Source organism: Balaenoptera acutorostrata, chromosome 15, assembly GCF_949987535.1.
Source record: "Balaenoptera acutorostrata chromosome 15, mBalAcu1.1, whole genome shotgun sequence".
Lineage (NCBI taxonomy): Eukaryota > Metazoa > Chordata > Mammalia > Artiodactyla > Balaenopteridae > Balaenoptera > Balaenoptera acutorostrata.
Window position 1 is genome coordinate 1,275,182 of NC_080078.1, and position 23,171 is coordinate 1,298,352.

General features: G+C 51.4%; 1 protein-coding gene across 5 annotated transcripts in view; it reads right to left on the reverse strand.

The window, feature by feature from the left end:
* The window catches only part of MAD1L1 (mitotic arrest deficient 1 like 1), a 332,505-nt gene that overhangs the window by 96,358 nt on the left and 212,976 nt on the right, over positions 1 to 23,171 (reverse strand). For all 5 annotated transcript variants that reach the window (XM_057529233.1, XM_057529232.1, XM_057529231.1 and 2 more), the window contains one exon: positions 12,622 to 12,710. In XM_057529233.1, the coding sequence (XP_057385216.1) occupies positions 12,622 to 12,710 (89 nt within the window). The remainder of the gene's footprint in view (positions 1 to 12,621; positions 12,711 to 23,171) is intronic.

The window sequence follows — 23,171 nt, forward strand, 5'->3', positions numbered from 1 at the left end:
CAACTAGAGAAAGCCCTCGCACAGAAACGAAGACTCAACACAGTCATAAATAAATAAATAAATAAAAGAACGTGAATTTCTTTAAAAAAAAAAAACAAAAAAAAAACCCAACAATTATTCCGAAACGAACAGCTGCCAAGAAAGAAGGGAAAGAAAGGAGGGAAGGAAGGAAGAATGTACGCTGGGGTGGCTGTATGAATACTGGACAAAGGAGACTTCAGAGGCGATAACCAGACAGTGGCCGCCCCAAAAAAGAGGAATGACAAACATGTGAAACGGTTTATTCACCAAGAAGACACAATAACCCTAAATGAACATGCCCCTAAAAGCAGAGCTTCAAAATACATGAAGTGAAAAATGACAGACCTGGAAGGAAAAACAGACAAATCCACAAGTATGGTTGGAGATTTCAAAGCTTCCTGCTAAGGAGTTAGAACAGTGGACAGAAGATGAGCAAAGACACACAGGACTGAACAACACTGTCAACCGATGGGATCTGACAGGAACTTACAGAACATACCACCCAACACAACAGGACACTCATTCTTCTCAAGTACGGATAAAGCATTCTCCAAGACACAGCATGTTCCTGGGGCATTTAAGAAACCTTAGCAAATTTTAAAAAGTGAGAACTATACAAACTGACTGAATGAAAATGAGACTACGACAGATCGCAAGTGTGGGATGCAGCTGAAGCAGTGCCTAGAAAATATCTGTAGCCTTAAACGCTCACATTAGAAAACAAGAGAGATCTCAAATCAATAATCTAAGCTTCCACCTTAAGAAACTAGAAAAAGAGGGGAAAAATACAGCCAAAGCAAGAAGATGGAAGGAAATAATAAAGAGCAGAAATCAATGAAACTGAGAACACAAAAACAATGAGAATAATGAACGAAACCCAACACTGTTCCTTTGAAAAGACCAATTAATTAAATTGTAAAGCTCCAGCGAGACTGGCAAAGGGAAAAATCGCAAAGAGGCCAAGCGGCAGCACCAGGAATGGGAGGCTCCGCGGGAGCGCGTCCACAAAGACAACTGCCCTCAGTCCAGCCAAGTCGCCCGACAAAGCACCCACAACCCGACCCTTCTAAAGGCCTTCCGCAACAGAAATACCCAGGCCTACATGGTTTTACAGTCTCTTCCAGAAAAGAGAAGCACTTCCCAGCTTGCTGCACGAGGCCAGCATTACGCTCATACGGAACCAGAAAAGGAAAGAACAATAAATGAAACCCACAGACCAGTATCCCTCACAAATATGGACCAAAAATCATCAACAAAGCACTGGCAAGTTCAATTCAGCAATACATAAGAACATTACATGACAGCCAAGGAGAGTTTATCTCGTGATGTCAGGCTGGCTCAACACTGAAAAATAAATCAATATAATCTACCATACTGACAGTTTAAAGAAGAAAAAACACACAATCGTATCAATCTATTCAAAGAAAAAGACAGGATTTGACAAAATTCAACATCTACTCATGATAAACTTTTTTAAGAATAAAAGTCAAATCAAGAATGGAAGGGAACGTCTACATCCTGATACATCTACAAAAAAACCTACAGCTAACATCGTTCTTAACGGTGAAAGACCAGGTGCTCCTCCAAGACCAGCAACAAGGCAAAGATGTCTGCCCTCCTCACTCCAACACCAGTCTGGAAGTCTTAAACAAAGGCACCCCACTCAGAGAAGATATAAAACTGATGTAGACAATTTACAGATAAGAGTACCTGCACAGGAAAATCCCAAGGAATCAACCAAAAATAAAGACCAAAAAAACCGTCATAGAACTGATAACTAAATTCGGTTAAGGTGCAGGATACAAGATGAACAACTCAAAAATCAATCATTTCTATATAATAGTAAGCCAACATAAAACAAAATGTACAACTGATATAAAAAGACATACTTAGGTATAAATCTAATAAAACATGCAGAGTCTGTATACTGAAAATACAAAATGCTGATGAAAGAAATCAAACATGTAAATAAATAGATACATATTGTGTTAACAGAATGGAAGACCCAACATAAGGAGAATGTCAATTCTTCCCAAACTGACGTAAAGATTTAACTCAACGCCAATAAAACCCCAGCAGGATTTTTTGGGGGCAGATATAGACAAACCAATTCTAAAGTTTATATGGAAAGTCAAAGGAACTAGAATAGCTAAAACAACTCTGAAAAAGACAAATGAAATTGGAGGAGTCACACTACCAGATTTTAAAAACTCACCCCAAGGCTACCAGTAGTCAAGACAGTGGTGATGAGATAAATACTTAGATCAATACAGCAAAATGGAGAATCCAGAAAGAGAGAGAAATATGCCCAACCGATTTTTGACAAAGGCATAAAAAAGCAATTCAATGAAGGAAGGACAGCCTTTACCATATATTGTCCTGAAGCAGTTAAACTTCTTTAGGCAAAAATAAAATAAAAGTAAATCTTCACCTAAACCTCACATCTTACGTAAAATTTAACTGAACATGGATCAGAAACTTAAATGTACAATGTGAAACTAGAAAATTTTAAGAAATAAACATAGGAGAACGTCTTTGATACTCAAGGCTAGGCAAGGAGTTTTCAGACTCAACATCTACAAATTGATAAATTGGACTTTTTCAAAATTTAAAACTTTTGTTTTAAGACATTGGTAAGATAATGAAAATAAAGTACAGACTAAGAGAAAATATTTGCGAACCACATATTTGACAAATACGTATCCAATATACATATAGAATTTGAAAATTCAACAATAAGTTAAAAAACAAAACAACAACCAAAAAACAACTGGGTAAAAGACAGGTGAGATATGTGAACAGATACCTCACCAAAAAGGTTAAACAGGTTGCAACTAAGCACATGAAAAGGTGTTCAACATCAGTAGCCACTTGGGAAATACAAGTAGAAAACCATGGTGAGATACACTACACACTCAGCAGAAGGGCTAAAATAAGAATATTGACAATAGCAAGCGCTGACAAGGAGGAACCCAAACTCTCACACAATTCTGTTTAAGCAACCAGCAAACCACTTTCCAAAGCCAAACATGCACTTAACACATTACTTAGAAATTCCACTCCTGCGTGTCTACCCTGGAGAAATGGAAACTTATGCTCACAAACAACCTGCAAGTGAATGTTTATAGCAGTCCTAGTCACAACTGCCCTAAGCTGAAAACGACACAAATATCCTTCAACAAGTGAATGGATAAATTTTTTATAGCTGCGGCATATCCATCAGTGGAATATTACCCAGCTATAAAAAGGAGCAACTACAACAAGGACGCAGAGTGCTTGGGAACCTGTAAATCAATTAGACCCAACAGCGGAGGACACATTCTTGCAGGGTGCACACGGATACTCTCCAGAAAAGACTACATATGTTAGGCTACAAAACAAGTCTCAGAAGTTAAATTTATTGATCTAATGGAATTAACTCAATGGGATGAAAGTACAACCCAATAATAGAAGGAAAACTGGAAAACAAATATGTGAACACTAAACAACAGACTCTTAAACAACCAACAGATTAGAGAAGAAATCACAAGGAAATTAGAAAATACCTGGAGAAAATAAAATAAAAACAAAACACAAGACAACAGTGAAAGCAATGTTCTGGGGGAATTTATAGCCTTAAGTGCCTACATTACAAAAGGAGGATCTCAAATCGATAACCTAACTGTACACCTTAAGAAACTAGAAAAGGAAGAGCAAACTGAACTTAAAGGTGGTAGAAGGAAAAAAAAAAAAAAAAAGGTGGTAGAAGGGAGAGAATAATAAAGATTAGAGCAGAGACAAATGACACAGAGAACAGAAAAACAGTAAGAGAAATCAACAATACCAAAAGTTGGTTATTTGAAAAGATCAACAAAGTCAACAAACCTTTAGCTGGAATGACTAATATATTTCAATATAAATAAAAATCAGTTATATTTCTATACAGTGGCAATGAACAATGTCAAAAAGAAATCTAAGAAAATAATTCCATTTACAAGAGCATCAAAGAGAACGAACTACTTAGGAATCAATTTACCCAGGGAGGTATAAGATTTGTACACCGAAAACTGCAAAAGACTGCTAATAGAAATTAAAGAAAAGTTAAATAAATGGGGAGACATTCCATGTTCATGAATAGGAAGACTTAATATTGATGTTACGATGTCAGAGAAGTCGAACCGATCTTGGAAAAGGACAACAAAGCTGGAAAACTCACACCTCCTGGTTTCAAAACTTGGTTGAAAGCTACAGTATTCAGAAAGGAATGAACTTTACACAGATAACATCTTGGATGAATCTCACTTATGCTGAGTGAAAGAAGCCAGTCTCAAAAGACTACAAATTGTAGGATTTCATTTATAGGACATCATTGAGAAAAAATCAAAACTGTAGGGATGGAGAACAGATCAGTGGTTGCCAGGGGATTATGGGTATGTAGGTGGGCGATTATAAACTGATGGCGTGAGGAGGATTTTGAAGTCATGGAATTATTTTATACTCTGATTAAGGGGTAAGTAATTAACATTCATATAATTGTAAACCAAGAAGGAGACAATTTTACTACATAATAATGTTAATAGTAAAAAATAAAAAGTCTCCTAGGATATAGTCTGTGCCTTATTGTGATGGTGAATACAAGCATGAATACGTATTTGTCATATGTGACTGTGGTGTCTGGTGAGGTGGCGGAGGAGGAGTATTTTATTACTGACATTCTTCAGAACTGAAGGAGCATGGCAATAATCAAAAGCAGACTGGCTTTTATTTGGTTTAATCATTGTTTTAAGCTTCTCCAAAGACAACACACTGTCTGAGACCTGCCTTCTGGGTGGACGACTACCACAGCCCCACCCCTGGGTACCTCACCCTCGCGACACTAGACATTAAAAGGGATGCATCCTGCTGTATGCAGAGTATGCCTCAATGACACAGGTATTTTAAATCCCTCTTCGGGATTTAAATCCCTAAGAATCCGTAGGCTAATGCAGAGAAAGCACAGGGTGCAGGGCCTGACCCACAGAAAGCACTGGGTGAATGTCAGCTGCTTTGGCACAATTGTTACTACTGCTGCTGGAGGGGGGAACTGTCCCCACTTTCAAAACCATAAGGCGTCGGAATCCTAGGTACAAGACAGCCCAAGCACCGTCGAGCTTCTGGGACCCAGAAAGTACGCTTGCCCATATGTCAAAACATGGCCAACAGTTAATGCACAGAGATGTTCATCACGGTTTGTTCTTAACAGCTGAAAACGTGAAAATAACTCAAACTCCAGAAGTGGATTAGCCAACTGCATTACGGAACAAACTATATGTTAATATTTACACAAAGTCTGTAAAAACATGGGAAAGTGTTATAATACAAAGTGGAGAAAACAGTTTAAATGATGTGGATTTCACTATGTATAAAATATTTATGAATAGTAAAAAATGCCAGAGTTCAGTTAAAGATGCCGGTTCCAACATTTACATTTAAGTGCAACCTCTCTCAAAATTCCATTAAAACAAGAGCACAGGTCTTCCTTACTTCTTTTGAGGCCTGCTCCTGAAAGGACAAAGAAAATAGAAGGGACAGAGTCCAAAAAACTTCAGAAGTTGTAAAACAGATGAATGAACGGTAAATGACACAAAAAAGCTAACTCCTAGACCAGCAGTAGAAACGCCAAGAAGCCTCTACCACAAAAAGCGCCCAAAGTCTCAGGAACGGCATCACCGAGAGTCGCTTCTGGAAGCAGCGAGAAGGCAGGGCTCCAACTGGAAGTGGCTTGGAAGTCTCTCTCTCTCTTCTTCCCCACTTTTTAGGAAATAATTACAGGAACTTACAAAAACTGTACAAGGAGGCCCATGTCCTCTTCACTCAGTCTCTCCCTCAATGGTAACGAGGTAAACAGCTTCCACGTGATGCTGTCACACGTGCAGATACGTGTAACCACCGCCGCCATTGAGCCCACACACACCGTCTCCTCGGAGACACCCATCCCCCCACCCCGTAACCTCTTCTTCTGTGTTCTAAAGAGACTGTGTAAAATGATGTTAATTATTCTTTAAATGTTTACAATTCTTCAGGGACACCATATGGGCCTGGCAACATATTTTGGGGGAACATTTTAATCATGAATTCAAGTTTCTGATGTTTGTAAGGTGATTCAGATTACCTGTTTCATCTTGGTTGAGTTTTGGTAGTCTCTGGTGTCTGAGGCATTGGTCTGCTGCCCCTAGTTAATGATCTGGCGAGCTTGGGGCTGTTCACAGTGTCCTGTGTCCTCTACGTAGCCGAGGGCCTGCAGAGACACCCCGTGCACGCTCGATACTCATGACCTGTGTCTTCTCTTTCCAGACTTGTCAGTTTTGCTAGACGTTTATTAATTTTATTGAATTCTTTTCCAAAGAACCGGCTTTCTGCTCCAATAATTTTCTGTTTTTCTCCTTTCAATTTCATTATATTTTGCTCTTTATTATTTCCTCCTTTCTGCTTGTTTTGGGCTTATTTTGCTCTTCTTTTTTCAGGGTCTCGAGGCTGGAATATAAATCGGAGACCTCCCCACTTTCCTAATGCAAACGTTCAGTGCTGTGCACCCTCCTTCTCGGCGCTGACTCTGCCTGTCCCACAGACTCCGACAGGTGTGCTTTCACCATCAGTCAGCTGTATTTATCTCTCCTTTGAGATGTCCTCTTCCGCACTTGGGCTATTTGTTTAAGAGTGTGTTGTTTAATCTCCAAACGTTAGGAGATTCCCCTGTTGTTTTCTGTTACTGACTTCTGGTTTGAGTTCCTTCTGGTCAGACAACACACAGGGTGTGAAGCCGATTCTCCTGAACTTGCTGAGGTCTGTTCCACGCCCTGGGTGCTGCCCCACCGCGCCTTCTCTGGATGTTGATCAGGTCCTGTTGCTGGATGGTGGTGTTCAGTTCTTCCATGTCTTGGCTGCTTTTCGGTCTGGAAGTTCTACGACGTCTGAGAGTGCTGTGTTGGGGTCCTGGACTGTACGGGTGGATCTGTCCATTTCTCCTTTCAGGTTCATCGCTGGGCTTCACGAGTTTTGAAGTTCTGTCGTCTGGCACACACACATTTAGGATCGTTACGTCTTCTTGGCAGATTGAGCCTCATGTAACGTCCCTTTTTTGTCCACAGTATTTTATCTGAAATTATTCAATTAATATAAGCCATACCTACTTTAAAAACATTCGTGTTTCCATAGTACATCATTTCTCATCCTTTTAATTTCAACCGACCTCTGTTGTTACCGTTGAAGTGAGTCTTGTAGATAAACTACAACTGGGTCGTGTGTTCATATCCACTCTGCCAATCTGTTATCTTCTAGTTGGTGCGTTTAGATCATTTACTTTAAAAGGAACTACTGATTTGCTGGCGCTTAAATCTGTCACTTTATTATATGTTCTCTGCTCATTCCCTCTGTTCCCAACTCCTCTGTTTCTCTTTTCTTGCCTGCCAGTGGGTTACTTGGACAGTTTTGTAGTGTTTTGAGCACTCTGCATTGCAAATACTTCTCAGTGGTTGCTGACGGTATTAAGATACACATAGGTGACTTGGCCTCCTGGGGCTGACATACCCCTCTCCCCACTTTAAAATAAGAATTGGTGTGTGCGTTTCTTCTGTGTGTGCTGAGCACCACCATCATGGGACGCTACGGGTTTTCGACCTCGAGTATGATTTCAGAAAAATGCGAGGACCGTCTCTTATACTTCTCCCTATTTTTACCCATTCCATTGTTCCTTCCCCTCGGAAATTCCAAGCTTTCCTCTGTTACCATGTCCCTCCTACTTGGGAGGCTTCCTTAGACATTCGTTAAGGGTAGGTGTGCTGGTGACAAATTCTCCTAGTTTCACTTTGTCTGAGGATGTCTTGATTTTCCTTTCATCCCTGAAGGATATTTTCATTGGCTGACAGTTCTTTTCTCTCAGAACTTAAAAAATGTTGTGCACTTCATTCTGGCTTCCGCAGTTTCAGATGAAGAACTCACTGTCACTCAGATCCATGTGCCCGTAGATGATACAGTGTTTCTCTCTAGCTTCTTTCAAGATTTTTCCTTTGTGTTTAATTTTCAGAAGGTTAATTAGCAGGTGTCATGGTGTGGATTTCTCTAGTTTTATACTGTGAGAGCTTCACTTAGCTTCTTCAATCTGTAGTTTTATGCCCTTCACCAGATTTGGGAAATTGTCAGTCATTACCTCTTAAGGTATTTTCCCAGCCCCGATCCCTTTCTCCTTGTCTGGGATTCCAATTAAGCAAAGTGCCATACTGTGTCTCCTCATCACAGGTCCCCGAGGCCCTGTTCCTGTCTGTTTTCAGTCCGCTTCCCTGTGGCTATGGTGAGGTGATTTCTATTGATCTGCCCCCCTTGAGTTCACAATTCTCTCTCTCGTCTGCAGTCTACTGTGGAGCGTATCCAATGAGCTTTCTATTTTGGTTATTGTATTTTCCAGGTGTATAATTTGTTTGGTTCTTTTTTTAAAAAAAACAAATAATTTTTATTTCTTTGTTGAGGTTTACCATTTCTTCATTTGTTTAAAGAGGACGTGTAAGTGTTTGCAGAAGCATTTTTACGATGCTGCTTTAAAATCCTCATCGGGTCATTCCGCCACCTGAGTCACTGTGGGGTTGGTGTCTGCTGGTGTCTGTCTTTTCTTGTTCATGTTACAGCTGCCCTGCTTCTGGATAGGACAAGGGGCTTTTACTGCATCCCGGACACTCCAAGCGTTACGCTGTGAGACTGCATCCTCTTTAACCTTCCCCTGGTGGCAGCCACCTGGCTCAGGCGCGGTGCCCGGCTCAGGAGGAGGGGGAAGTCCCTGCGGACACGATGCTGCAAAAGCAGACCCTGCAGACAGGGTGGCGTCAGCTGGGCTCCCCACTGGCCCACCAGCACCAGGGCTGGTGAACAGGGGCCGCCCCGCTGCTCCGGGGTGGGAGCAGGAGCTGTGCGCCGAGCCCTCTGAGCCGGGGGAGCGACAGGAAGGGTGACCAGCCCCCGCCGTCGCGCTCTGGCTCCAACGCTGCCCCTGAGGATCGGCTCAGCCCTGCTGACACTGCACTGCCCGCTGGAGCCAGGGTCACCGTGAGCCCTGCTGGCCCAGTGACACCGCCGGGTGGGCCTGGTGCTGGTGCCATGGGGCAGGGGCAGGAAGCGGACGGGTTCTTCCTGGGTATTTGGCTGAAGTGGGCGGTGTCGTCAGAGGGTTTCCCCTCGCAGGGGAACAGGCCTTCCTGGGAGCTGTGTGTATCTTGTTGCTGGTCCAGGCAAAGGGCAGCTGAGAAAGCTCGGGAGCTCGCCGAGTCCCAGGGTCCTCAAGGCCACCCCTGCCCCGCTGCCCGGGCCTTCCTCGGCTGCTGTGGCGCGCAGGGTTCTGGGTTGTAAGGGGGAGGACCTGGGCATGATGCAGCTGCTCCACGTGACCAGAACCAGAAGTTAAAGATCTTTTCAAAATCCAGCATCTGCACATCCTCTTCCGCACTTGATCTTACGTGTCTCTCCCCCGCCTCTGAAGAAGACCGGAGATTCATTTTCTTTAGAGAGAAGACAGCGGGCCTCCGGGCAGGATACCAGGTAGAGGGCAAAGTTGCCCGGGTCAACAGGGGACCGAGGGGACGTCCCCACAGTGACACCGAGCTTGCCGGTCCTGTCCCCCAGCTACACGCCCAGAAGCTGGCAGCCCAACCTCCAGATAGGCGTCTTCCCCGAAGACAGGACCCAGACGCCAGTCCTGAGGGCTCCCAGTGAAATGGCCACGTTCAACCTAGGGAAGCCGCAGGCAGAGTCCAGCAGGCCCAGGGTGGGTCCGGGAGCTGCTCGGTGCCCCTTCCTCGTGCGCAGATGGCTGGGACCACCAGGGCCTCGAGGAGAACATCAACAGGAGACCTACGCCCAAACCACCATGCTGACAGAAAGAAACCAACTTAAAGGAAACAGGCTGTACGGACAGAAGAAAGTTTCAGAAAGTCCCGTGATTAACATCAAAGAGTCAGTGAACATATTTTAAATATAAAAGAATATTCAAAAAACAACAGCAACACTACAAAAAAAGTCTCAGGAAACTAACAGCATGACAGTAGAAATAAAATAGAACGGGTTGATAAATTTGAGAAAATTTTATAGGACGTAGAAGCAAAAGATGGAAAATAGGATCAAAAATGTTCTCACGACGGAAAGAATTCAGAAAACTCAACATGCAGATAAGAGTTTCAGAGAGAAGCAGCGGAAGAAAGGGAAGACGAGAAACGAGCAGCGAACCCTTCAAGACGCCTCCCGAGAGGTGGGGGTGGGAGGCGCCAGATGAAAGGCCACCGGGTGTCCAGCACGCGGCGCAGACCGGGCCGCCAGAGCGCGTCTCTGTCACACTTCGGGACGCCGGACGGCACACGGCTCTTCAGTCCTCCAGAGAGAAGGCACGAGGCAGGCCAGGACCCAGACCCAGAGGCTCTGCCCGGTCGGGGGAGGCAGCCCCTCCCACCCACCGCAGGGTCAGCGCCAGGAGTGGAGAGACGAGGTCGTGGCCCCGGCTCCCCCGCACGGTCCGGATGGGGACACCCGTGGCTGCTGGCAGCCGGACAGCAGGTGGGCGGAGGGGCCCAACTTTGGTTGTGGGGGCCGTGTTCCCCGGGTGCCTGCAGCCCGGGCGGAGGGGTCCTGCTGGCCAACCAACGGGCTTCCCGGCGGAGCTGCACGTGGCGCGGAGGAGCAGCGGGAGGCTGCCCTCAGCCCGGAGCACCAGGGTCTGGGGGCCTCACGCCGGCCGCGGCTGCCTTTCAAAGGGCACCCCTCGCTGAGGTCCACAGGCCCAGGCCCAGGTCCACGGAGGCACGTTTGGCTTCAGGGCCTGGGTCGCGGGAGGGGTGACCGTGCGGCCATGTCTGCGTCCGGCTGCGCCCGCTCCCAGAACCCAACCGAGTGCTCGGACACCCAGAGGCAAGGGCTCGTCTCCTGATCGAGGGCAGTGTAAGACCCAAAGCAGGGGTGCTCAGCAAGGATCTGTTCAATAAGTTTTTTAAAGAAAGAATAACAAGAGTCTAACCCCTGGCAGTCTGGAAGGGGAGTGGGCGGGGCCCAGCACACAGCGCCATCCTGGGGTGAGGGGGCGTGTCCAGTGCCCCCAAGGCCAGGGTCCCCCCAGCCCCTGAAACGGGGGACTCCGCGCACTGGAATGGGCCTGGGTGGGCAGGTGGGGGGACCCAGGCGGCAGTGAGGGCACCGGAGGGCGGGACGGGCAGGCGCCGGTCTCCAGGACGAGCAGGTCTATCCAGTTGCTAAACCTGCAGACGGCACTTGGGATCTCCCAGAGCTGCCAGCACAGAAGCAAGAGCCCAGCCTTGTTCCAGCTGAGAGAGTCCTCCAGCTGCTGCCACTTAAATCTTTACTGAAGTTTCCCCCCAGTTTCCTTCCTTAAGAGAGTGATGCTTTAAAATGTCACATGTATACACTTAATGTGACACACATGTAACATATGTATATTTAACACACACGTAACCTATGCACAGCAGGTCCACCTGTGCGCGTGACAAAGGCACGGCCGTGCCCACCCCGTCCTCACCCCCATCCTCGGGAGGAATGGGCTCCCAGGGCCCCCGGTGGGCAGGGCCAGCCCTGGGCCCCAGGCTCCCCTGGCCGGCCAGGCTTCCAGGGAAGGCCGCAGGGCGGGTGGTGGACGGCAGGCCGTCGGGTTCACGGCCTTCCTCTGCACCGACTCCTTAGGAGAAGGTGTTCCTGGATCCGTGGGTTTTAGAAAAGATTTGCAGGAAGAGCACTTCCCTCTCCGTGGGAGGAGGGAAGGACCAGAGAGATGGAGGCTGCCTAGGTTTTCACACAGAGGCGGGGCCCTGAAGTCCCTGTCGCCCTCCCGACTGTAAGGGGGTGACGGTGGGGCCGCACGTCCCGGGACGCCTGTCCTCAGGGGGCCCCGTGCGGCTTCCTGGGAAAGCCGAGGATGCCCTCAGCTGCGTGGAGGACACTGACCCCCGCAGTCACCGCGTGCGATGCTGGGAAACCGAGGCACAAAGGGCTGACTGTTCAGACGTGGACGGCGGCGAGTGCAGCAGAGCAAGGGGTGCCAGGGGCAGGAGGCCGCCCGGTGCGGCGAGGAGCAGGAAGCGTCGCGAAGGGGGCGCCCGGAGGACCCCTGGCCCACAGCTTGAAGGCTGACCCCGCAGCGAAGGCTCAGCAGGTGCTGGCAGCTCCCCTCCTGCCTCCCCACCCGGCTCAGATGTCACTCCTCTGCTTTGAAACCTTGGACGGCTTCCTGCTGCTCACGGGAACACGGCCACAAGCCTCACCAGGGCCGGCGGTCTGGCCTCCGCCTGGCCCGGCCGCCCAGCCGCCAGCGAGCACGTCCTCCCACGCGCCCTCAGCCCCGCTCACGGGCACCCACCGGGAGCCCCCCAGACCTGCCCGGGCGCCCCTGCTGCACTTCCCACCGCCCGTCGTCACACACGCACGACCGTAGGTGCGTCCCCGCAGACAGCGCCAGGACAGGAGTGGCCCGCCGTCTGCTGAGACAGAGGAAGGCCGCTGAGCCAAGGCCAAACGGGGCAGGGGGGCTGTGAGCCACGAGGATAGGAGGGGACTTGTGAAGACGACACGGGGGCGGGGGCAGCCCCGGGGACGGGGACATACCTGAGCGAGCTCACCTCCTCCCTGGAGAACAGGAAGCTCTGCTCGGCCGGGCCCGCCTGGGACTTCAGCATCTTCAGCTCCATCTCCAGCTACGAGGAAGCACAGGAGGGGGGTGAGCCCCAGGAAACCTGCAGACGCACCCATTTCTCTCTCCCTGGTGCCCCGTCCGTCGCCAGGCCAACCGCAAACACAGGTCTTCCCTGTGTTTTACTTCTTGTCTCCAGAGCAGCAACAGACACAGTCACGGGGGCGCGCGGGGGGCCATCAAGATCCGGGCAAAGGGGGCCACGGCAGCTGGAGAGAGCGTGTTCAAAATGCATTGATGCTCTGATCGGCTTCAACAGTCTTGATATTTTACTTATTTTGTGACTTCAAATTCCTCTACAGGATGTCAGGCCACGCACAGACCGCTGGGAAGGGACCGCGGAAGCGAGGAATTTAAGCTGCTCTAACCCACGGTGGGGGCGGGGGGGGGATGGCGAGGCTGGAGAAGAGCAGGGAGGAGATGCCCGCGCGCACCCACGGGGAGCAGAAACGGGGCGGGCGGCGCCGAGCGGGGCAGAGCACTCTCCCACACCAGCGCCCGCTGCCCTGGGCTCCGAGGGCCCCCGACGAGACGCCCGCGTGAAGGGCACGCCAGGCCGCGGCAGCCGGCTGCAGGCACGGTGACACCGGCCTCGTGCCGGGCTCTGGCCGTTCTCTAGCCCACCCTCAGGGCCTCCCACCCCCCCACCAGCCCAGTCCCCCCGTGTGGGTCACCGGGAGGAGAGAGGGCTGTCATCCAGCTCTGCTCTTCCCGGCCTGCGCCCGCCCGCCTCTCAGCCCCGGTGTGCCGCCCGCCGCCGGCACCGGGGACTCCCGCTCTGCCTGCTGTCCGGCTGTGTCCCGACACCCCAGAGAGAGGCCCTTAGCCTCCCACCCAAGTCTCCACCGAGACCTGAGGGGACAGGGGATGTGGGGAAGACCCCTCGTGGCGCCCACACCGGCCACAGGCAGCTGCCATGAGTGAGGCGGCCGGTCCCCGAGGCTGGGTCTGGGGCCCCGGCTTCACCACTGTCCAGGCTGCATGGCTGACGACCTGCCCCGTAGCCCGGGGCGGCCAAGAGCTCCCAGCTCCCATCCCAGCTCCCATCCCAGCACGTGCCCTGCGCCGGTGGGAAAGGGGTCGTGACAGACAAGCAAGGACGCGCAGCCCTGGGCAGAGGGGGGAGAGGGAGGGGCGCGTCTCCTCCACCCGCCCTCCCGGCCGAAACGGACAGGCCGACGCCTGCGGTGCTTCCTCCTGGAAACGCTCCCTCCAGGCCATCCTTGGAAAGGTCCTCCTGGGGCGACCTGATCTAGGAACTCTTGGGCCCCAAACACCTGGTCTTTATGACACCCCAATCAGTCATCGGGTCCCTGGAGGAAACCCTGCCCCTAAATGGGACCAGCGCACACCTGGGAGCCCGCAGCCTGGGGGCTGCAGCAGACACCAAGCACAAGCACCCTGCGGACCAGCTCCCGGAACAGCCTCGGCGGAAGTGAGCTACACGCGGGGGCCGCACGCTCAACCCCTACTGCCTCTGCCGGTGCCGAAAGGACGCAGCCCAGCGCCCGCCTCGCCAGCTGCCCCCCGACAGGCGGCGGCGGCGTTCTCAGGGGGGCCCCCTCGTCGGGGTGATGGCCCGCTTCACAAGCAAGCACCAAGGACGCCTGGGCACCGTGGCGTCACGTGCGTATCCGAGGAGAAGTGACGCCCACCGTGTCCAGTGGCCCCTGACCTCTACGTCAGAAGCCTGGGGCTCAGATGAAGCTCCTCCCGGGAACCAAGCTGTCCCGACGCACAGACACCGCCCTGCCACTAGCCCCTGAGTGTCCAGGCCTGTCACTCCTCTCTGACACCACCCGGACCTCCTACCTGGCAGCCAGTGGGTGGGCACCCAGGAAGCCCCTGCCCTCACTGTGTCCAGCCTCACGGCCACAGTCAAAGAGACCAGCAGAGACACGAACCTCACTGGACCAGGAAGACTCTCTCCTGGGGACACAGGGCCCGACAGTCCAGTCTGGGCTGGTCTCTCTCTCTCTGTTTTTAGGGGCGGGGGCTGACCTCTTGAGCACAGGAGAGGCAGCTACCCCCCAGCTACCACGTGCCCGCGCAGCAGAGCATGATGCTGGTCTCTCCTGGAGATGCACGGTCCCGGTGCCCTGGTGCCAGGCCTTGCCTGAGGCCCGGCAGCACCTTGTCCTGGATCCGGCGAACGCTTTGCAGCCTCAGGAGCCAAGGTTCAGGTGTCGCACACAAACGGGTGCATGCGGAGAAGTCTCTCTCCAACTTCGCCCCGTCCCCTCCCACAGCCTGCATCTCCCAGGCTCAGCTCACACATTCACCAGCTAAAAGGTCAATGCTCTTCCCTTCTCTTAAATTTATTTCTTGTTACAAAAATGGAAGATTTCCTACTCCTTGTTTCGTACGTTCATTTTTTCATGGAATACATTTGGAGGTGTTTCCAGACGAGCGCAGAGAGCGCTTCCCTGTTCGCTACCGTGGCTCCTGGAACCATCCCAATGGCCAGGCTCCTGCCGACCAACGTCTGGCCTGCTTCCCGCCTGGCGGTTCAGACACACCAGTCCTCACGGTGTGAGCCGACCTGCAGGACGAGTCCTCAGAGCCACACGTCTGCCTGCAGTTCCATCCGCTGTCACCACAGCCCCGGGGTTGTTACCGCGCAACGCAGGGCAAAGCTGGTCGGCTGAGGCCGTGCTGTGGTGAAGGACAGGGCAGTGTCTACTGCAGGGCGCCCAGCACCGGGCCAAGCAAGGAGCACAGGCTGCTCGCGCTCAACAGCCCTGAACCCCCCGACAGCTTCCAGGGAAGGGTTTTTAAAGACACCGTCAGGGGTGAGGGTTGCGGGTGTCTGATCAGCTCGTGGACATTCTTCAGATCTGTTGGCGGTGGTAACTGGGTGGTATTTTGGGAGCCAACATCATCGACCTTCCGGTTCCAACTGGTCTGCGGTCGACATGGTCAGCACGCAGTTAACTTCCTCTACCAGGCAGGGTTTTAATGTCTGCAAAACAACTCAAGGACATGGCCCAGGATATTATCTATAGCCCCTGAGGAGGACCTAAAGGTCCTTGACTTCATTCTAGGGCTAACCTCTTATTATTTTTTTGTCTTGCTTGACTGTTTTCCTTTGTTTCTGTATTTTCTCACTTTTCTGATTAAATTTGCGCTTTGGAACTTGGGGACAGCCTAGGAGGCTAAAGATCTTTTACGGACAAGAGGCAGGGGACCTGGTGGTGGGGGATGTCTGTCCCCGGGAATGCGCGAAGCGTCCTGCTGGGTTTCAGGTTGGGGGCCCGGATGTCCCTGCTTCGGTACAAAAAGGGCTCATCGTCCCCCAGGGACTCACTCACTGACTTCCCGTTTGTAACTGGGCCTGCTTCTGACGTCCTGTTCTGTTGACAAGAATCCTGGGATCCTTCCTCTCTCCCACCCCACCCACCCCATATTAAAATAAACCAAACAACCCTTTTTCACAAAACCAGGGCTGTGCAGAAGGTGAGGCCAAGGCTCCCAGGACTCGGCCGCGTGCAGAGCCAGCACACCCTTCTCGACGCGCAGGCCCGTCCGGGGCCCTTCGTCTTTCCACCTCTTGCTGTTGCTGTTGTACACGGGAGTATTTTCTTCCCTTATCTAACTTGTTTCTGTAGATACAGGACTTGTCCCATTTCTGCACATTAATTTTGTTGCCCACCCGTTCACTAGGGCCTCAGGCTGATGGCGAGGCTTGTCGGCCGACCGTCTTGGCCCCGACCTGCCCCTCCTCCTCAACACAGGTACCTGGAGCTCCTCCTCTTGTCTCACAGGGATGACTAGTGTCTCCAGAATACCAAGGTAAGGTTCTAATACTGCACATCCTTGACTTGTTTGTGGCTTCACTGGAACTAATCTAGTATCTCCTTATTTACAGCGTGTCAGTTTTCGGTTGAAACAGATACATTTTTTCATGTTGAGAAATTACCCCTAAGTCCACATTCTATTAGGAGATCTTAATCAAGACTTGTTGGAGTTTGTCAAGCGGCTTTTCAGCAAATATGGAGAAGATCTCCTATAAGCTGATAGCCTAGAATCAGAGCAGCAGCCCCGTCCTGGACAAGCCCCCGCTGCACACGGTGCATCCTGGCGCCTGCTCATTTCATGTCCTGACACGTATGCACACACGTGTGTGGTTGCACACAGCACAGGCGGGAGGCTCTGTAGTTGTTGGTGTCAAACAGTGCTCACCCCCCGCCCCCAAAGCTGTCCTCCTCTTGGTGCCCTGGGACAGTGCATGCAGTGCGGACGGCACCTGACCTGTAGCAGGATTTCCCTGTGAAACAGACTCAGGTTGATGCCTTTTCGTCTCTTCCTTTTTGTTGGGGGAGGGCAGAAGTGGCTATTTGTTGGCAAGTTGGTAATAGTTGGTCAGTTTGAAATTTCTATCTCTTTTGGAGTCGAGATTGATAGGTTATATTTCCCTAGAAAACTATTCATTTCATTGATTTTTATTTTAAACAGAGTTGTGACATAATTTGTAACTTTTTACAGAATTCATGTAGACCTCGTTAATTCTTCCTAGGTTTATCTCTTTTGTTTTCATTTATCTTCCTTACTATTGAGGTGAAGCTTGCACACAGGGCAGTACACACCTGTGTGTGCAGCTCAATGACTCTGCCCGTCAGTACCTGGGGAACCGCGTCCAGGTCAGATCAGAGACTGGCAGCCGGGACACACTCTCCTGCACACACCCCCACCCCGAGTCAGTAACTCCAAGCTAATTACTCTTATTTCTTATTTTGGGTGGTGATGCTTTCTATTAATTTTTTACTAGGATTGTGAATAATTAGTATGTTTTACTGGTTTTCAAAGCACAGGCATTTGGATTTATTTGTTATTTCTACCATTTTTCACTTTCTCATTAACTTCTGCTTTGATCTTTACACTACTTTTTCCTTTACTAAGGTTTATTCAGTTTTCCTTTTCCAAGTTCTTGAATTCGGTGTTTAATCCATATATATTCACTCCTTCTTGTTCAATAACATAAATATTTAAACCTGTGATTTTTCTTCTGAGCACTGCTCTAGTTGTTTCCCATGGGCTCTGCAGAGAAGAGTTTCCATTAAGACTATTTTCTAGATTTTATGCACTTTTGAATTGCATATCTTCTTTGACCCAAGCATTGTTTAAGACAGAGTTTTTTGTTCTATTTTTTTTTTTTTTTTTAGTTTCCAAGTGTTAGGAGCTGCTTCTTTTTTTAGTTGTGCTCTTAAATTCAAATTTTATCACACTGTGATCAGAAAAAGTTATCTGTCCTAGTTCTACCTATTTGAACCTTTATAAAGGTTTTCTTTATTACTTAATACATGATTAATTTTTGTTAATGTTTTCCATGAGCCCCTTTTAAAAAGAGCTTTTTTTTTTTTTATAAATTTATTTATTTTTGGCTGTGTTGGGTCTTCGTTTCTGTGCGAGGGCTTTCTCTAGTTGTGGTGAGTGGGGGGCCACTCTTCATCGGGGTGCACGGGCCTCTCACTGTCGCGGCCTCTCTTGTTGCGGAGCACAGGCTCCAGACGCGCAGGCTCAGTAGTTGTGGCTCACGGGCCCAGCTGCTCCGTGGCATGTGGGATCTTCCCAGACCAGGGCTCGAACTCATGTCCCCCTGCATTGGCAGGCAGATTCTCAACCACTGCGCCACCAGGGAAGCCCAAAAAGAGCGTTCTTTAGTTTCAGGGTTAAGAGTCGGGGGTGTGTGTGTCTGTCTCTCTGTATATATCTATCACAGATCTTGTATTTCTTGCTATTACTTATTCTTTGCCCACTTGCTCTATCGTGGATTAAGAGGTAAAATAATTCTCCACTACTGGTGTCCTTGATAATGTCCTGTTGAAGCTGAAGCTCTCCTCTTTTTTTGCTTTTCTGAACACTGATGGTATGTTAATTGACACAGATATTCATCTGCACGTTTATTGTCGAAAAGCACCTATCTCTGTTTTCTGCAATGCATTTTCGCTCGAACTGAAATTTAACTGCAATCAAGATTATGACCTCTGCTTTCTATGTGTACAATTGCCCACATGCCTTTGCATCCTATACTGTCCGACTTTTTTTGGCTTTACTTGGTAATCCAAACAGAAAGTCTTTTCCTTTTAACAGGTGAATTTAGCCCATTTATATTTTGATATAACATCTGTTTGGATTTATTTCTGGATTTGTTGTATTATTTTGTTTTGTTTTCTATTTCATAACTCAAAACGATTTCATTCTATGGCTTTTTTGTCTTGCTTGCCTTTGTGTGTGAAATTTTCTTGATACTTGGAAAGGTTTATATTTTTCGTTCTAGTGGTTGTTTTTATAACTTTTGACTTCGTATAATACCTATACTTTGTTTCCAACAGTTCCTACTAACTTCCTGCACCAAGTACCTGACTAGTCAAACATATCACCCTTCTTAGTGTTCACCTTTCTACACTTAAACACACTTCTGCTTGATGTCATCTTTAAACGGTACATTTCAATCGTCAGCTTCTGATGATGAGAAAACCAACATTCTTACGTTTCCCAGCATCTGCTCCCTTCCCAGGTATCTTACTGACTACATCAACTCTAAGTCACTAGAATGTGGACCGTTTGCACTGTACATTGGCTTTACCCTTTCAACCAGACTCAACTCCTGCTGCGGTCCTCCCGGCGCCTCGCTTTCCTGACCCCCACCCCCGGCCCCCCGGCCCCTCTGGCCCCGCCCCGAGGTCTGCAGCTCCGGGTTCTTCTCTTCCTCTGGCCTCCCCTCCCCTCTTTGGGTGCCTGCACTTTGTCCCAGCTTCATGGATTCTACCCGATTGCTAAGTCTTATTTCTTGGCAAAATGTTCAGGTACAATTCTCACCTGCTCAATGTCAATTTTTTTTCTGTGAAATTTTTCCTGTTATTTGTTTTTCTACACAATTTTTGGTTTTATGAAACTGTGTGATGCTGCCTTTATTACTCATTGCCGATGATGAGGTTTATTCAATCCGGCTTTGTACAAAGGCTACACTGAGGAAACCACGGGCGTCTCCTCTGACGTTAAATCCCAACAAAGGGTCTGGTGTGAGTTCCGTTCGCCTTCGCTGCCTCCCTCTGGCAAGAAGAGCGGACACTCTGCCTTCCACCAGTTCAGGGGCATTGAGACCTCCCCCTCCTGCACCACCGCAGCCCCGTCCACCCCGTTGCCACGCGGGTGGCCCTCGCTGGGGCCAGGAAGACGGGCCGCTATGCAGACAGCCCCTCCGTGCCGCTTCCCCTGGCCCCGCGCCCAGAGCCACAGCCGCAACCTCCACGACACGGCCACGAGCCCGGGCCGGTGACTGTGCCCTGCCGGCCTCCTCGCTCACACCAGAGCCAGGCGACGGTGCTTCTGGCCGCGACGGGGGACCTGGTATAGCACCGAGCCTCCCTCCCGGAACAAACCCTGAACAGCGGGCAACACGACCAGGGTCCCGGAGAGACGGGGACCACGAGGCCGGCCCGGCGACCGGTCTGAGGAGAGCCCAGGGCGCAGCACAAGCCGGGGGGAGGAGAGCAGGAGAGCGGGAGGCCGAGGCAGCCAGAGCCCACGGCACGGGGTGGGCAGGGGGCCCTCGAGGGCCCAGCAAACCGACTGCGTACGCGGGAGAAACGAGGCCCTCGGGCCGAGGACTGAAGCACGAGGAAGGACGAGAGGGACCAGTGCCTGCTCCCCGCAGCCAGGCTGGAGCCTCTGGGTCCGCGGGGCGCCGGGCAGAGCCCTCAGGACGGCGTCGTCACCCCGGCAGAGCGCTGCTCCGGCACAGCGCGGGCTCCGTGGGGACCCGCCTCCTGCACTGCCCTGCGTCCCTCTGGTGACAAGGCCCCTCCCTCTCTGTGAGGAGACTCACTCGCCGCGTCATAGACTTTAATGCTGATGGTCCTCGAGGAGCGCTCGCTAATACAGCATGACCTCTCAACAGAGACCGTGAACTCCGGTTTAATTCAAGAGGATGCGCCGCTCATGCCCGGGGCAGGGGTGGTACCCAGTCCCACAAAGCAATAACCCGTGTGGGCAGCAGGGGCCGTGCTCTCCCCTCCCCGACAGCAACTCTAATCAATGTGGCCGCTGCCGAGCCCCAGGGCAAGGACGCTCATACAAGTGTCACCACAAGAGCCCAGCCTCTGTCAAGCCCCACAGGCGGTCACGACGGCGCTGAGGGCCCGGGCTTCCAGAGCTGCCCACGCGGGGCCCTCATCCCAGGGATCCAGGCTGCTGCCTCCTCCCCAGAGCCCCCACCTGGCAGGGCTCCCAGGGCTCCCAGAGAAGTCAGGAGGCTGCGATCAGAACAGGAATCCTCACAACACTGTAAAGCAACTATACTCCAGTAAGAATTAATTAGGAAAAAAAAAAAAGGAGGGGAATCCTGGTCCAAGCACACCGTTCTGCTCAGCTCTGGACCTGTCGAGCACCCAGGAAGGTCTCTGGAGAGGCTGCTGCTTCCTGGTGAGGGCGGGAGGGTCTGAAACGGACCGCCCTTGTCAACTTCCATCCCAGCCTGGAGGGACACACCGGTGCAACAGGCCACAGGCAGCCACCAACGGCTCGCCCAGCTGCTCACCTGAGCCGGGACACACCTTCACCTCAGAAAAACAGAAGCCCAGCTGCAGAGTTTTCACCCTGGAAGGCCATTTCTTGAGTCGGCACATTTGCTAAGAAAGAGAACTCTCACAAAAGCCCTGGGGACCAGGTGGCTGGAGCGATGGCCCAGGGTGGCTCAGCCACGGGTGCAGGGACGCGGCGAGCAAACCACGCCTAGGCAAACGCACGGGGAGGCCGTGAAGACGCTGTGAGCTCAACAGTGCGGTGAGCAGCAAATCGCTCAACGCCGCACAGTAAGAAAGCGGGAGACGAGAAAGCGCTACGCCAGAGAGGGTCACCGCAGAGACGCGAGGCTCCTGCAAGACACAAAAATAGCCCGTGCTTAGAGCCGGGTGAGGGTGACACGTCCGTCGTAGGTAATGTCCCCCGTGGAATTATGCCCATGATTTTAGCCGACAAATCAGCCAGTTTCTAGTTTGTGGCTGTGACAGTTTTGTGGGGTGGGACCCTCTGGGGTTTTCACTGTCCACGTCTCAGGTGCCCCCCTTCCCCTGACCCCAGGTCACCCAGTGGCAGTGGACCTGGCAACGGGGTGAAAAAGCAACGTGCAAGTAACAGGAAGCATGAAACACCCGGGAATAAACCTAACAAGAAACGTGCAAGGCCTACGAGAAGAAAATAGCCATACTCAAGTGAGGTCGTGAGAGAAGCTGTGAACACGCGGCCGCGTGGCGCTCCAAGCGAGAAGAACGGGAAGAACCGACCCTGCAGGGAGCTGGCGCTGCCCACGGGAACCCGTCCACGCAGCACGAGTCCAACAGGAGGCCCACCTGAAACCTGGCAAGCGAGCTCTAGACCTTACCTGGGACGGAAGACGGGAGAACACCTAACAAAATGCTGAGAGGGAAAATGATAAAAGGTCGTGCTGTGTCCGGTGTGAAAGCCATGCGGAGGCCCCGGTGACAGCGGCTGCGAGCTCTGCTCGTCCAGAGACGGCAGGCACTACCCCCGCGCCCAGGCCAGCCGTCACGCCGCCACCTCCGCCGGCTGTGTCTCCAGGAGCCAGGCCGGGCCTCGCAAGGCAAAAGCTTAAATCACCAGCATTTTCTAATGAGACCTTTGCAAACGGGGCAAACCCCCAAAACTGGGTGCCCAGACTGGGAGACCCCGGGGTGCACTGCGTTCCTCCGTGTCCACGCCCAGTGACTCAGCACACGCTTTATCACCGCGCCCTGGTGCCGGCCCTGGGCGCAGCGTAAGGTTAGCTGGCGTAAGGAGGCACCACGGTGCCCACGGTCCTCTCACGGGGTCCGGGCCCCACTGGCCACCTGCCTGCTCGCTGCAGCTCCCTCCACAATGACCACCTCGAGGGGCAGGACGGAAATGAGATGATCCGTGTGCAGCTCTCAGCCTACAGTGGCCGCAGCGTCAGGATCAAACCACGCCTGTGCCGTGGACAACAGTGGCGGTGATGCCGACGGTCACAGCTCACTCGAGCGAAGGCGGTGGGACGACAGCGTGTCTGCCACGGCGGGCCAGCGACAGGCACCGCTGGAAGGGGCATTTAGCTCTGTCCTGAGGGAGAAGCAGGCTCTGCGGGACTGGAGAGACATTCCAGGAGGTGGGAACAGCATGACGAAGGACACGGAAGGGTGAGAGGACATCATGTGCTCAGAGATGGCAGAAGGGCTTGGGGGGCCCTGTCAGGGAGGGAGTGAAGACGTCCACGTGGGAAGGTGGGGTGGGGAGCACCGGCCAGCCGCACATCACAGGAACAGCACAGGCTTGGTCCCTGGACACGGTGCTCGGTAAACACCAGCTGAATCCAACAGACCTGCCCCAAACAGGAGAGGCATTTAATGCCGCCCCGCCCCGCGTGCATGCTCACTTCCCTCCCCAGGGAGCAGCCTCGCCCTGAGACTTCCCTCCCCAGGGAGCAGCCTCG